This window comes from Ranitomeya variabilis, chromosome 4 (genome assembly GCF_051348905.1).
Source record: "Ranitomeya variabilis isolate aRanVar5 chromosome 4, aRanVar5.hap1, whole genome shotgun sequence".
In the NCBI taxonomy this organism is placed as follows: domain Eukaryota; kingdom Metazoa; phylum Chordata; class Amphibia; order Anura; family Dendrobatidae; genus Ranitomeya; species Ranitomeya variabilis.
The window spans coordinates 645,374,349-645,387,308 of record NC_135235.1 but is presented as its reverse complement, the minus strand read 5'-3'; the positions used below and the strand labels follow the sequence as shown (position 1 = coordinate 645,387,308).

The 12,960-nt window shown below is 42.0% G+C and overlaps 1 protein-coding gene across 6 annotated transcripts in view; it reads left to right on the top strand.

The window, feature by feature from the left end:
• The window catches only part of LOC143767403 (uncharacterized), a 138,164-nt gene extending 134,565 nt beyond the window's left edge, over positions 1-3,599 (top strand). For all 6 annotated transcript variants that reach the window (XM_077255724.1, XM_077255726.1, XM_077255720.1 and 3 more), the window contains exon 5: positions 428-3,599. In XM_077255724.1, the coding sequence (XP_077111839.1) occupies positions 428-1,431 (1,004 nt within the window). In that variant the 3' untranslated portion in view covers positions 1,432-3,599. The remainder of the gene's footprint in view (positions 1-427) is intronic.
• The last annotated feature ends 9,361 nt before the right edge of the window (positions 3,600-12,960 follow it).

Genomic DNA, 12,960 nt, shown 5'->3' with positions numbered 1-12,960 from the left:
AACAATTCACAAATATCAAACCAATCCACAAAGAGTCAATGATCAGACTCATATGAACAATAGCTCATGTCCCTGGGACTACTAAATACTCGTATGTCCGGCATTATTAAGAATAAATGCTGTCATTACAGACTCCTATTATTTATTACTGACTTTTTACGAGGAAAGGTTGCTGATGGGCACAAAGAAACCTGAACCTATGACAAAGCTTCAGAGAAGTGAACTATTGAAAGTGCACAACCTGGTGACTAAACATAATCATAAAATAGTCCTTGCTTTGCCATCTACTAATGTCAGCTTTCTCCTACTCAATTGAATTTTACCAAAATATTTATAGAAATGCTTCAATAGAATTGATTTAAAATATCTAATATTGTAAAAAAATATGATATTGAATTAAAATTAAAATCCATGTTATTTTTGGCAGATGGCTGTAGCAGAAACTCAGAGGAAAATCTGTTATCTTCACATTTTAAAGCAGATGATCGTGGTGTCACACAAGATTCATGTGAAGAGAAGATCATTATTCCAGATCTAGATCCAAGTCCTCACATCAAAAAGCTTTCAACTGATCCTTTTCAACAAGTCCTGTCTTCCGATTCATCACAGACTGTTGAGCATAGTAAAAATGTCAGAACAGATATGCAGCATCAAAGGACTTACAAAAGAGAGAAACCATTTTCATGTTCAGAATGTCGGAAATGTATTACTAAGAAACGAGATCTTGTTATACACAAGATAATTCACACTGGGGAGAGACCATTTTCATGTTCTGATTGTGGGAAATGTTTTACACAGAAACAAACTCTTGCCAGTCATCAGAGATTTCACACTGGGGAGAAACCATTTTCATGTTCTGATTGTGGGAAATGTTTTACACAGAAACAAACTCTTGCCAGTCATCAGAGATTTCACACTGGGGAGAAACCATTTCCATGTTCTGAATGTGGAAAATGTTTTACTCAGAAAGGAGATCTTGTTACACACAAGAGAATTCACACTGGGGAGAAACCATTTTCATGCTCAGAATGTGGGAAATGTTTTACTCAGAAAGGAGATCTTGTTACACACAAGAGAATTCACACAGGGGAGAAACCATATTCATGTTCAGAGTGTGGGAAATGTTTTATATGCAAATCTAACCTGGTTAGACATCAGAGTATTCACACTGGAGAGAAACCATTTTCATGTTCTGATTGTGGGAAACGTTTTGCACTTAAAGCAACTCTTGTTTGTCATCAGAGACTTCACACTGGGGAGAAGCCATTTTCATGCTCAGAATGTGGGAAATGTTTTACTCAGAAAGGAGATCTTGCTATTCACAAGAGAATTCACACAAAGGAAAAAACATTTTCATGCCTAGAGTGTGGGAAATTTTTTAGAAACAAATCACACCTGGTTGTACATCAGCGAATTCACAGAAAAGAGTAGCCATTTTCATGTAAAAATGTGGGAAATATTATAATGATGGCTTCACTCTTAGCTCACATATGAAAACCCATACAGAGTAAAAAAAAACATTTTTCAAGTTTTAGAATGTAGTAAATGTTTTACAATAAAGCAAGCCTTGTACCACATCAGAAAACTCCTATAGGGAGGAAGCCATTTTGATGTCCAGAAAGTTTTACTCACAAACCAAATTTTCGTTACCATCAGAGAAATCACACAAGGAAACATGGATTTTTCTTTTTAAGTTGATCAAAATCTGTTAAAGTCCAAAGTAAATACATTACATATGAAAGGGCAAGTCATTTACAACACCAGGAACGATCAGTAGATGTATGCAATTACCAATTAACGCCCATTATCCAAAAAGGGATGAAATGCAATTTGCAAACCTTGATATTCTCCTGTTTTCAACAATTACATCTTTAAATTTGCGCCTCCTTAGATTTTTGCATCTATAATATTTCTTATATTTAAATGCCTTTATAATGTCACTTACATATTTTTTTTTAACTAAATTGGTTTATTTAGATATGTCCTAATCCCTTCACATCATCTTTGTCATTAACAAATTATATATATAATAGATCTCCCCTGCTTTATATCTCTCACTTATCTACTACGGCACCAATGTTGTATCATATGCGCTATAGATCTACTGAATGTTCCGCATATACTTTGTATGGACATATTCCCTTACAGTATAAACTTCTCATTTTTCATTGTTCTCTGATGTGTTCCTCTTTAAGCATATCTTACTTCACGTCAATGTTCACAATTTGTGCTATGCACTCGCGCAAGATGGATTAATTGTACATTCTATGTATTATGTAAGGATTTATCTTTTTACACATGCGCGGTCTGTGTACAGATCATTAGTGGTGCAGGGCTCTTATGTGTATGCCCCACCTTTGCTTTCCAATAAGGCTACGTTCACATTTGCGTTGTGCGCCGCAGCGTCGGCGCCGCAGCGCACAACGCAAACAAAAACGTGGCAAAACGCACGCTAAAACGCTGCGTTTTGCGCCGCATGCGTCCTTTTTGGCCGAAAGTTGGACGCAAAAAAAATGCAACTTGATGCGTTTCTTGCGTCCAACGCTTGCGGCCATGCGGCGCACAACGCAGCACAACGCATGTCCATGCGCCCCCATGTTAAATATAGGGGCGCATGACGCATGCGGCGCCGCTGCGGCGCCCGACGCTGCGGCGAGGACCGCTAATGTGAACGTAGCCTAACTTTGTAATTCTCGCATTGTACTTTGTGCTCTTGCCCTATAGATCAACTGAACTTTCTTATATTGTGTATAATTACTCTCCTAAACATGCGCCCCTTCTCAACAAATTATGACTATTATGGTTACTTCACATGCCCCTCTTTTTTGGATAATTCGTTCACGCATGCGCATTTACAACTCTCTAACCCTAGAAACTTTGACACTTCTTGTTCGGGCATTTGCAATGAGTGTTGCAAGCAAACAATCAATATAGCATATTCGAACCTACTCCTTAAATCAACTTTTATTTATATTTTGTGTTAACGCATGCGCATTTCACATTTTCGAAGTCTGATATAACCCATTGATTTACTCCATTTGTCTCCCACACCTGGTAATTACATGATTTACCCCATTATTCTATTTTCTTTAAGTGTATATAAGGGACATTATCTGACACCATTACTCCTTCTTACCCTGAAGAAGTCACAGCTTGTGTGGTGAAACTGTGGGGTTTTCTCTCCTCCATTCTATTTTTGCTTCATTCACTGGTTCCTTGTTATACTTACTTTGCCCTATTTGATTTATTATTTTCATGATTATCTGTACTTCGTATAAGTCCTTGTGCGCTGACATGCAGATCACTTCAAGGTTTATTAATTATAATTGAGGAATATGTTAATTATTGTTTTTGATATCTTGGCATTACAAATTGTTCATATTCCTTTGCTCGTCATTCTATGTCAGTATAAACTAATCTATTTTGTATATAAGATTTTGTTTGGAAATCCTGTGAACTGTAATATTTCGGGCTTATGAGGTTAGGTGGTAATCTAGCTATAGACACGTCTAATCTGCATATAAATGGCCTATTGGCTTTTTAAATTTTTTTAAATTTTTTTTGTCTTCCAATGCCATTCATAATAAAGGCTTTTTTGTGGTGATCCCTATGCACGTCCATACTTCTTTTACTATGCTGCTGTAAATGTTTTAATGATGGCACAACTCTTCGCTCATATCCGAGAACTCACACAGGGAAAACCTTTTCATGTACAGAATGTAGTTAATGTTTGGCAAATAAAGCAAGTCTTGTTACACATCAGAGAACTCATATAGGGAGGAAGCCATATTCATGTCCAGAACGTCTTACTCACAAATCACATTTTAATTCACATCAGAGAAGTCACACATACAAGCAGTGATTTTCTTTATTGACAGATTTATCAAGAAACTGCTAAAGTCAAAGTAAAGTCACACATTACATAAGGAAAGGAATTTGGTGTACCGAGCAATGATTGGGAAATGTATTTATTTACCAATGAAGGATTTTCCAAAACTGTGCTGCTAATGAAAATGGATGGCGATCGGTATTCTTCAAAGCTTTGTAAAGTTTTTTTCCTGAGGAAGAAGTCCTGCATGACCTTGAAACCTGTTGACCTGTTTGAAATAAAGCTTTGAAGAATATCATCTGCCATTCATCTTTTTCAGCAGAGCAGATTTGGACATACAGCGCCCTAGAGTCTGGTCATTGCAGTAAAGTCGCTCTCCCACCAGGGGGAGTGATGGTACGTCTGATGGCACTAAAGGAGGTCACCTGAGCAGGTATCACAGTCACACACTACACTTCCCACTTCGGCCACCAGGGGGAGCAAAAGGTTCTCTGTATTAGGCCACTCCTCACACTCTGGTAAAACTGGGAGTCGGATAGGAAGTTAGGCAAAAGCTGTCTGGGTTTTGCTCAGGTAACATCTAGTGAGAGAGAGAGTTGCTTGGGAAGACTCAGGGGGGTCCCTGTCAGGGGTGGGATCCTGGCAGTGGCCTAGCACGAGACAGATCGTTATGGAGCCGTGCCTGCACCTCATTGCGGTGGCATCCTAAGAAAGGACACGAAGCGAAGTATATTGTGGAGAAGTGAGAAACGAGATCACAGCACAAAGGAGATAGAACCTGGAGGAGTCGTGCCCCAAGATTGGCAACATCCTTTTGAGGCGCGTAGCCGGCGGCCGGAACGCCGAGGGAGTAATAGGCTCTACGCATTACTTTGAACTACGGCAGGGCAGTTAACTCTAGGTTGGCTGTCTCACCTTTACACCTAATGAAGACAACGGAGGCAATTGTGGGAGAGGTGCATCTCTAGGGTCCCTATAAAATAACTCCAGGCCTACCCCGTCATACGGGTGCGTCCTATCCATACCATCTGGGGGACGGAGAGAGAGAACAGAAACATACACGACAGTTGTGAGGACTATCCCGTGGTGCTCAGCAGGGAGGTACTACAACACACAGGCGCTAGTAGGAAGGCTACTGATTTCCACCTGCAAAGGGAACTCTAGATGTGCCTTCGGACCGGCCGGTCTCAGCCAGCCCTGTTAGCAGTGCTCTGGATTGTGGATGCCGAAGCCTTCAGTAAAAAGGTAAAGAGACTGCAATCCTGTGTCCTCATAATTTACTGCGACCTACACCATCACCATCTACTCATCAAGGGAAGCCCTGGGGACATACTTCACCTGTGGGAAGTTACACCATCTAGCTGCCATTCCATCACCCCAGCGGACCCCTAGCAGCGTCGGTCACCCTGACCGAATACCACAGGTGCTGTCACGAACACTTGACAAACTCTCACCTACACCTTTAATTGGGCGCCCCTTAGCAGGGCCACGGACCGGGTCGGGCCACCGCGACACCCCTAGAACCGAGACCGAGGGACCCGGTACCGAGTACCCCGCTGCCCTGCGTTTGGGGGCCGCTCCAGACTCATACACTGACCATTATCCTTGGTCTCTGGACCCATGTCCTACAGCAGCTGATCCATGCTTTTTACATGTTGTTCAGTTGCAACAAAACAAGGTGAGCATACCTCTTTCCAGCATAGCTCATGTTTTTAACCAGTTAAGACCTTATTTGCTCTCCAGATTTTCTACATCTAAAATCCAATTTACACACCTTTTTATATCCTTCATGTGTATAAAATATTTTAGGTTTATAAGCAGCAATCTGCAAAAGTTTTAGGCAGGGGTGAAAAAATGCTACAAACTAAGAAGCTTCCAAAAATAGAAGTGTTAGTAGTTTGTTTTATCAATTAATAAAATGCAAAAAGTATTGAACACATGAAAAAGAGACGTATAAAAAGACATGCAAAGTCACAACACCCGCTGAATCTATTAGTGAAAAATAAGTGGTAAGTTTTCTTTCTAATTACTAACAGCTGGTTCAACTCATGGCCTACAAAATGGTCTCTCATTATCAAGGTGCTACACAAGAAACATCTCATAATGAGTAAAATTAGTGAGCTTTCTCAAGACCTTTGCAACCTTGTTGTTGCAAAACATACTGATGCCTTTGGTTACAGAAGAGTTTCTAAACTACTGAAGGTTCCAGTGATCACCTACAGTTCAACAGGAGGACGTGCCATTTCTAGAAGATGAGATGGTTGCGGGGCTTTGTGCGTGGTGCTCATACACATTTCTTAATAAATCAAGATTTTTTTTGAAAATGTAATTTCCATTATTTGAATATCAGTAACATGTTTATCCATCTTGTAATTTTCATAACATCAATGTTGACCAGTGTGTATCCCACCCCTTGCTGATCTCATGCTGCCCTTATCACTGAAGCTGAATGTGCCCCTTTTTAACCCCTTCCCGACCTTTGACGCATACGCTGCGTCATGAAGGTCGGTGCCAATCCGACCTGTGACGCAGCGTATGCGTCATGGAATGATCGCATCCCTGCAGATTGGGTGAAAGGGTTAACTCCAATTTCACCCGATCTGCAGAGACAGAGGGAGTGGTGCTTCAGCCCAGGGGGGGTGGCTTCACCCCCTCGTGGCTACGATCGCTCTGATTGGCTGTTGAAAGTGAAACTGCCAATCAGAGCGATTTGTAATATTTCACCCAAAAAAACGGTGAAATATTACAATCCAGCCATGGCCGATTCTGCAATATCATCGGCCATGGCTGGAAATACTGAAGTGACCCCCCCCCACCCCACCGATCGCCCCCCCCAAGCCACCGATCTGTCCCGTAGTCCCCTCCGTCCTGTGCTCCGCTCCCCCGTCCTCCTGTCCGCTCCCCCCATGCCCCGATCTCCCCCCCTTATACTTACCGAGGCTCCCGGTGTCGGTCCGTCTTCTCCATGGGCGCCGCCATCTTCCAAAATTGCGGGCGCATGCTCAGTGCGCCCGCCAAATCTGCCGGCTGGCAGATTCGTTACAAGTACATTTTGATCGCTGTGGTAGGTTCTATCACAGCGATCAAAATAAAAAAATAATAAATAACCCCCCCCTTTATCACCCCCATAGGTAGGGACAATAATAAAATAAAGAAAATATTTTTTTTTCTTTTTCCACTAGGGTTAGGGTTTCAACTAGGGTTAGAACTAGGGGTAGGGTTAGGGTTACGGGTAGGGTTACGGGTAGGGTTAGGGTTAGGGTTAGGGCATGTGCACACAGTGCGGATTTGGCTGCGGATCCGCAGCGGATTGGCCGCGGATCCGCAGCGGATTGGCCGCGGATCCGAAGCGGATTGGCCGCGGATCTGCAGTGGATTGGCCGCTGCGAATTCGTAGCAGTTTTCCATGAGGTTTACAGTACCATGTACACCTATGGAAAACCAAATCCGCTGTGCCCATGGTGCGGAAAATTCCGTGCAGAAACGCTGTGTTGTATTTTCCGCAGCATGTCAATTCTTTGTGCGGATTCCGCAGCGTTTTACACCTGTTCCTCAATAGGAATCCGCAGGTAAAATCCGCACAAAAAAACACTGGAAATCTGCTGTAAATCTGCAGGTAAAACGCAGTGCCTTTTACCTGCAGATTTTTCAAAAATCGTGCGGAAAAATCTCACACAAATCCGCAACGTGGGCACATAGCCTTAGGGTTAGGGTTGGAATTAGAGTTAGGGTTGGAATTAGGGCTAGGGTTGGAAATAGGGTTAAGATTAGGCTTGTGGTTAGGGTTATGGATAGGGTTAGGGGTGTGTTGGGGTTACAGTTGTGGTTAGGGTTGGGATTAGGGTTAGGGTTGGGATTAGGGTTAGGATTAGGGTTGGAATTAGGGTTACGGGTGTTGCGGTTAGGGTTATGGTTAGGGGTGTGTTGGGGTTAGGGTTGTGATTAGGGTTATGGCTACAGTTGGGATTAGGATTAGGGGTGTGTTGGGGTTAGTGTTGAAGTTAGAATTGAGGGGTTTCCACTGTTTAGGCACATCAGGGGTCTCCAAACGCAACATGGCGCCAACATTGATTCCAGCCAATCTTGCGTTCAAAAAGTCAAATGGTGCTCCCTCCCTTCCAAGCCCCGACGTGCGCCCAGTGGTTTACCCCCACATTTGGGGTACCAGCGTACTCAGGACAAACTGGGCAACAACTGTTTGGGTCCAATTTCTCCTGTTACCCTTGCAAAAATAAAAAATTACTTGCTAAAACATAATTTTTGAGGAAAGAACAATTATTTTTTATTTTCACGGCTCTGCGTTGTAAACTTCTGTGAAGCACTTGGGGGTTGAACGTGCTCACCACACATCTAGATAAGTTACTTGGGGGGTCTAGTTTCCAAAATGGGGTCACTTGTGGGGGGTTGCTACTGTTTAGGCATATCAGGGGCTCTGCAAACGTAACATGATGCCCTCAGACCATTCCATCAAAGTCTGCATTCCAAAACGTCACTACTTCCCTTCCGAGCCCCGGCATGTGCCCAAACAGTGGTTTACCCCCACATATGGGGTATCAGCGTACTCAGGAGAAACTGGACAACAACTTTTGTGGTCCAATTTCTCCTGTTACTCTTGCAAAAATAAAAAATTCTGGGCTAAAAAATATTTTTGAGGAAAGGAAACACATTTATTATTTTCACAGCTCTGCGTTATAAACTTCTGTGAAGCACTTGGGGGTTCAAAGTGCTCACCACACATCTAGATAAGTTCCCTTGGGGGTCTAGTTTCCAAAATGGAGTCACTTGTGGGGAGTTCCTACTGTTTAGGCAAATCAGGGGCTCTGCAAACGCAACCTGAAGCCCGCAGAGCATTCCATCAAAGTCTGCATTTCAAAACATTACTACTTCCCTTCCGAACCCCGACGTGTGCCAAAACAGTGGTTTACCCCCACATATGGGGTATCAGCGTACTCAGGAGAACCTGGACAACAACTTTTGTGGTCGGTCCAATTTCTCCTGTTACCCTTGGGAAAATAAAAAATTGTGGGCTAAAAAATCATTTTTGAGAAAAGAAAAATTATTTTTTATTTTCATGGCTCTGCGTTATAAACTTCTGTGAAGCACTTGGGGGTTCAAAGTGCTCAACACACATCTAGATTAGTTCCTTGGGAGGTCTAGTTTCCAAAATGGGGTCACTTGTGCGGGAGCTCCAATGTTTAGGCACACAGGGGCTCTCCAAACGTGACATGGTGTCCGCTAATGATTGGAGCTAATTTTCCATTCAAAAAGCCAAATGGCGTGCCTTCCCTTTCGAGCCCTGCCGTGCGCCCAAACAGTGGTTTACCCCCACATATGGGGTATCATCGTACTCAGGACAAACTGGACAACAACATTTGGGGTCCAATTTCTCCTATTACCCTTGGGAAAATAAAAAATTCTGGGCTAAAAATCATTTTTGAGGAAAGAAAAATTATTTTTTATTTTCACGGCTCTGCGTTATAAACTTCTGTGAAGCACCTGGGGGTTATAAGTGCTCACTATGCATCTAGATAAGTTCCTTGGGGGGTCTAGTTTCCAAAATGGGATCACTTGTAGGGGAGCTCCAATGTTTAGGCACACAGGGGCTCTCCAAACGCGACATGGTGTCCGCTAACGATTGGAGCTAATTTTCCATTCAAAAAGTCAAATGGCACGCCTCCCCTTCCGAGCCTTGCCGTGCACCCAAACAGTGGTTTACCCCCACATATGAGGTATCGGCGTACTCAGGAGAAATTGCCCAACAAATTTTAGGATCCATTTTATCTTGTTGCCCATGTGAAAATGAAAGAATTGAGGCTGAAAGAAATTTTGTGTGAAAAAAAAGTACTTTTTCATTTTTGCGGATCAATTTGTGAAGCACCTGGGGGTTTAAAGTGCTCACTATGCCTCTAGATAAGTTCCTTGGGGGGTCTAGTTTCCAAAATGGGGTCACTTGTGGAGGAGCTCCAATGTTTAGGCACATGGGCTTTCCAAATGCGACATGGTGTCCGCTAACGATGGAGATAATTTTTCATTCAAAAAGTCAAATGGCGCTCCTTCCCTTCCGAGCCTTACCATGTGCCCAAACAGTGGTTTACCCCCACATGTGAAGTATCGGTGTACTCAGGAGAAATTGCTCAACAAAATTTAGGATCCATTTTATCCTGTTGCCCATGTGAAAATGAAAAAATTGAGGCTAAAATAATTTTTTTGTGAAAAAAAAGTACTTTTTCATTTTTACAGATCAATTTGTGAAGCACATGGGGGTTTAAAGTGCTCACTATGCTTCTAGATAAGTTCCTTGGGGGGTCTAGTTTCCAAAATGGGATCACTTGTGGGGGAGCTCCAATGTTTAGGCACACGGGGGCTCTCCAAACGCGACATGGTGTCCGCTAAAGATTGGAGCCAATTTTTCATTCATAAAGTCAAATGGCGCTCCTTCCCTTCCGAGCCCTGCCGTGCGCCCAAACAGTGGTTTACCCCCACATATGAGGTATCAGCGTACTCAGGACAAATTGGACAACAACCTCCGTGGTCCAGTTTCTCCTTTTACCCTTGGGAAAATAAAAAAATTGTTGCTAAAAGATCATTTTTGTGACTAAAAAGTTAAATGTTAATTTTTTACTTCCATGTTGCTTCTGCTGCTGTGAAACACCTGAAGGGTTAATAAACTTCTTGAATGTGGTTTTAAGCTTCTTGAGGGGTGCAGTTTTTAGAATGGTGTCACTTTTGGGTATTTTCTGCCATATAGAACCCTAAAAATGACTTCAAATGTGAGGTGGTCCCTAAAAAAATGGTTTTGTAAATTTTGTTGTAAAAATGAGAAATCACTGGTCAAATTTTAACCCTTATAACTTCCTAGCAAAAAAAAAATTTGTTTCCAAAATTGTGCTGATGTAAAGTAGACATGTGGGAAACGTTATTTTTTAACTATTTTGTGTCACATAACTCTCTGGTTTAACAGAATAGAAATTCAAAATGTGAAAATTGCGAAATTTTCAAAATTTTCGCCAAATTTCCATTTTTTTCACAAATAAACTCAGAAATTATCGACCTAAATTTACCACTAACATGAAGCCCAATATGACACGAAAAAACGATCTCAGAATCGCTAGGATCCGTTGAAGCGTTCCTGAGTTATTACCTCATAAAGGGACACTGGTCAGAATTGCAAAAAACGGCAAGGTCATTAAGGCCAAAATAGGCTGGGTCATGAAGGGGTTAAGCATAATTTGTAAGATATAAGATGTTTATTGTTTGGCTCCTGAAGCTGAAGTACAGCCAGAGACAAAAGACAGTCTTGTATTCTAGATATCCAGTCATCAAAAGGCTTTCTTGCCAGTAGCATAACTAGAGTCTGATAGGTCATGGTAAAATATTTTGACTGGGGGCCCCCATCCTGATAATTATACATATTAATATATATATATAATATAGCTGCCACTAGAAATTTCAGGGCCCATACTAGCAACATTTTTGAGCCCCCTTGAAACTGAGCCTAAGCTCCTCCTCCACCCCTCGAATTTTCCACCATCCCACCACTCACTCTTGCAAAAATTTCACTTCTGCACCATGTCCTCACCAATCACACATTAACAGTTCCCATCACCATATCACATATATAGTCAGCAGCTTTTCTTTTGGCAAAAAGATTTTTTAAGCTGTCACCACAACCAGGTAGACTCTTTTAGCCGGGCCCTACACTACTCCAACCTATCAAAAATATCTTAAAATATCCTGTACTCTTTTTAGATATATTTATTTATTTTTCTTAAAGGGAATCGCATACATGTTTTAAAATGACCATTAAAGCCACATACAAGGGACAAATACTGTCACATCATGAGCTGACTACATATTACCACCACATAGTTACTGAATAATACCACATACAAGGCACAAATACCACCACACCGTGACGAGACCACATATTACCACCATATAGTGACTAGAGATGAGCAAATATTTCAATATTTGGTTTGGATTACGATCACCAATTTTGCAATATTCGCCGAACGCCATTGTAGGCAAAAACAAATGCATACAAAACACCTTCAAACGGGCCCAAAAGCTGCCAAAACACATCAAGTTAGGGGCAGACACCAGGAAAGTGTCCTCAATTCACCCACAGTACTTATTTTAGATTTAGAGTGGCACGGCAGCAATCAGCTATGCATGATGGTCTGGGCAAGCGTTTACAGCTTTGAATTGAACTTCAAATTAAGATGATGTGGATGAAGCATCAGTGTAGGCCCGCTGTGCTGGAAGACCTGATACCACATGCAACAGCTCAACCTGCTTTTATGCTCAGCCACACTCAGGTGGCACAAATATCAATTTTGTAGACTACTATTGTCAGAAAAATGTAAGGATAGTAACACGGGTAGTTGACTCTAAGGGAGTAGAGGCCTGATGGTCTCGGAGGCCTACTGCTACAGGCAACATACATGAAGGAGACCCAACCAGAAGTCTATATATTTACAAAAATTATTGGCAGACACCAACAAAGTGACATCAATTTCAATACAGTAGAACTAGTATAATGGGGATTGACACCTCTTCCACAACAGCCAACCTAGCAAATGGAGAGATCCAATCAGGACTCTCCACATTTCCAAAAATTAGAGGCAGACACCACCAAAGTAGCATCAATTTGACCAGAGTAGAAATCGTATAATGAGAAGTGACATCTCTTCCACTATAGCCAACCCAGCAGATGTAGACACAACCAGAAGTGTTCAAATCTAAAAAAAAAATAGGGTCTGACAACACCAAAGTGGAGTCAATTTCATGAGAGTAGAAATAGTATAATAGGGACAGACACGTCTTCCACTACAGCCAACCCTGCAAATAGAGATCCAATCATGAGTCTTCAAATTTAAAATAATTAGGGGCAGACAGCACCAAAGTGGCATCAATTTCCCCAGAATAGTATAATGGGGAGCAACATTTCTTCCACTTCAGCCAACCCAGCAAATAAAGCGATCCAATCAGGACACCCAACCAGGAGTGTTCACATTTCCAAAAAAAATGTGTGGCAGACCCCAACAAAGTGGCATCATAATGGGAAGTGACATCTCTTCCACTACAGCCAACCCCGCAAATGGAGACGCAAACAGGAGTCTTCAATTTTA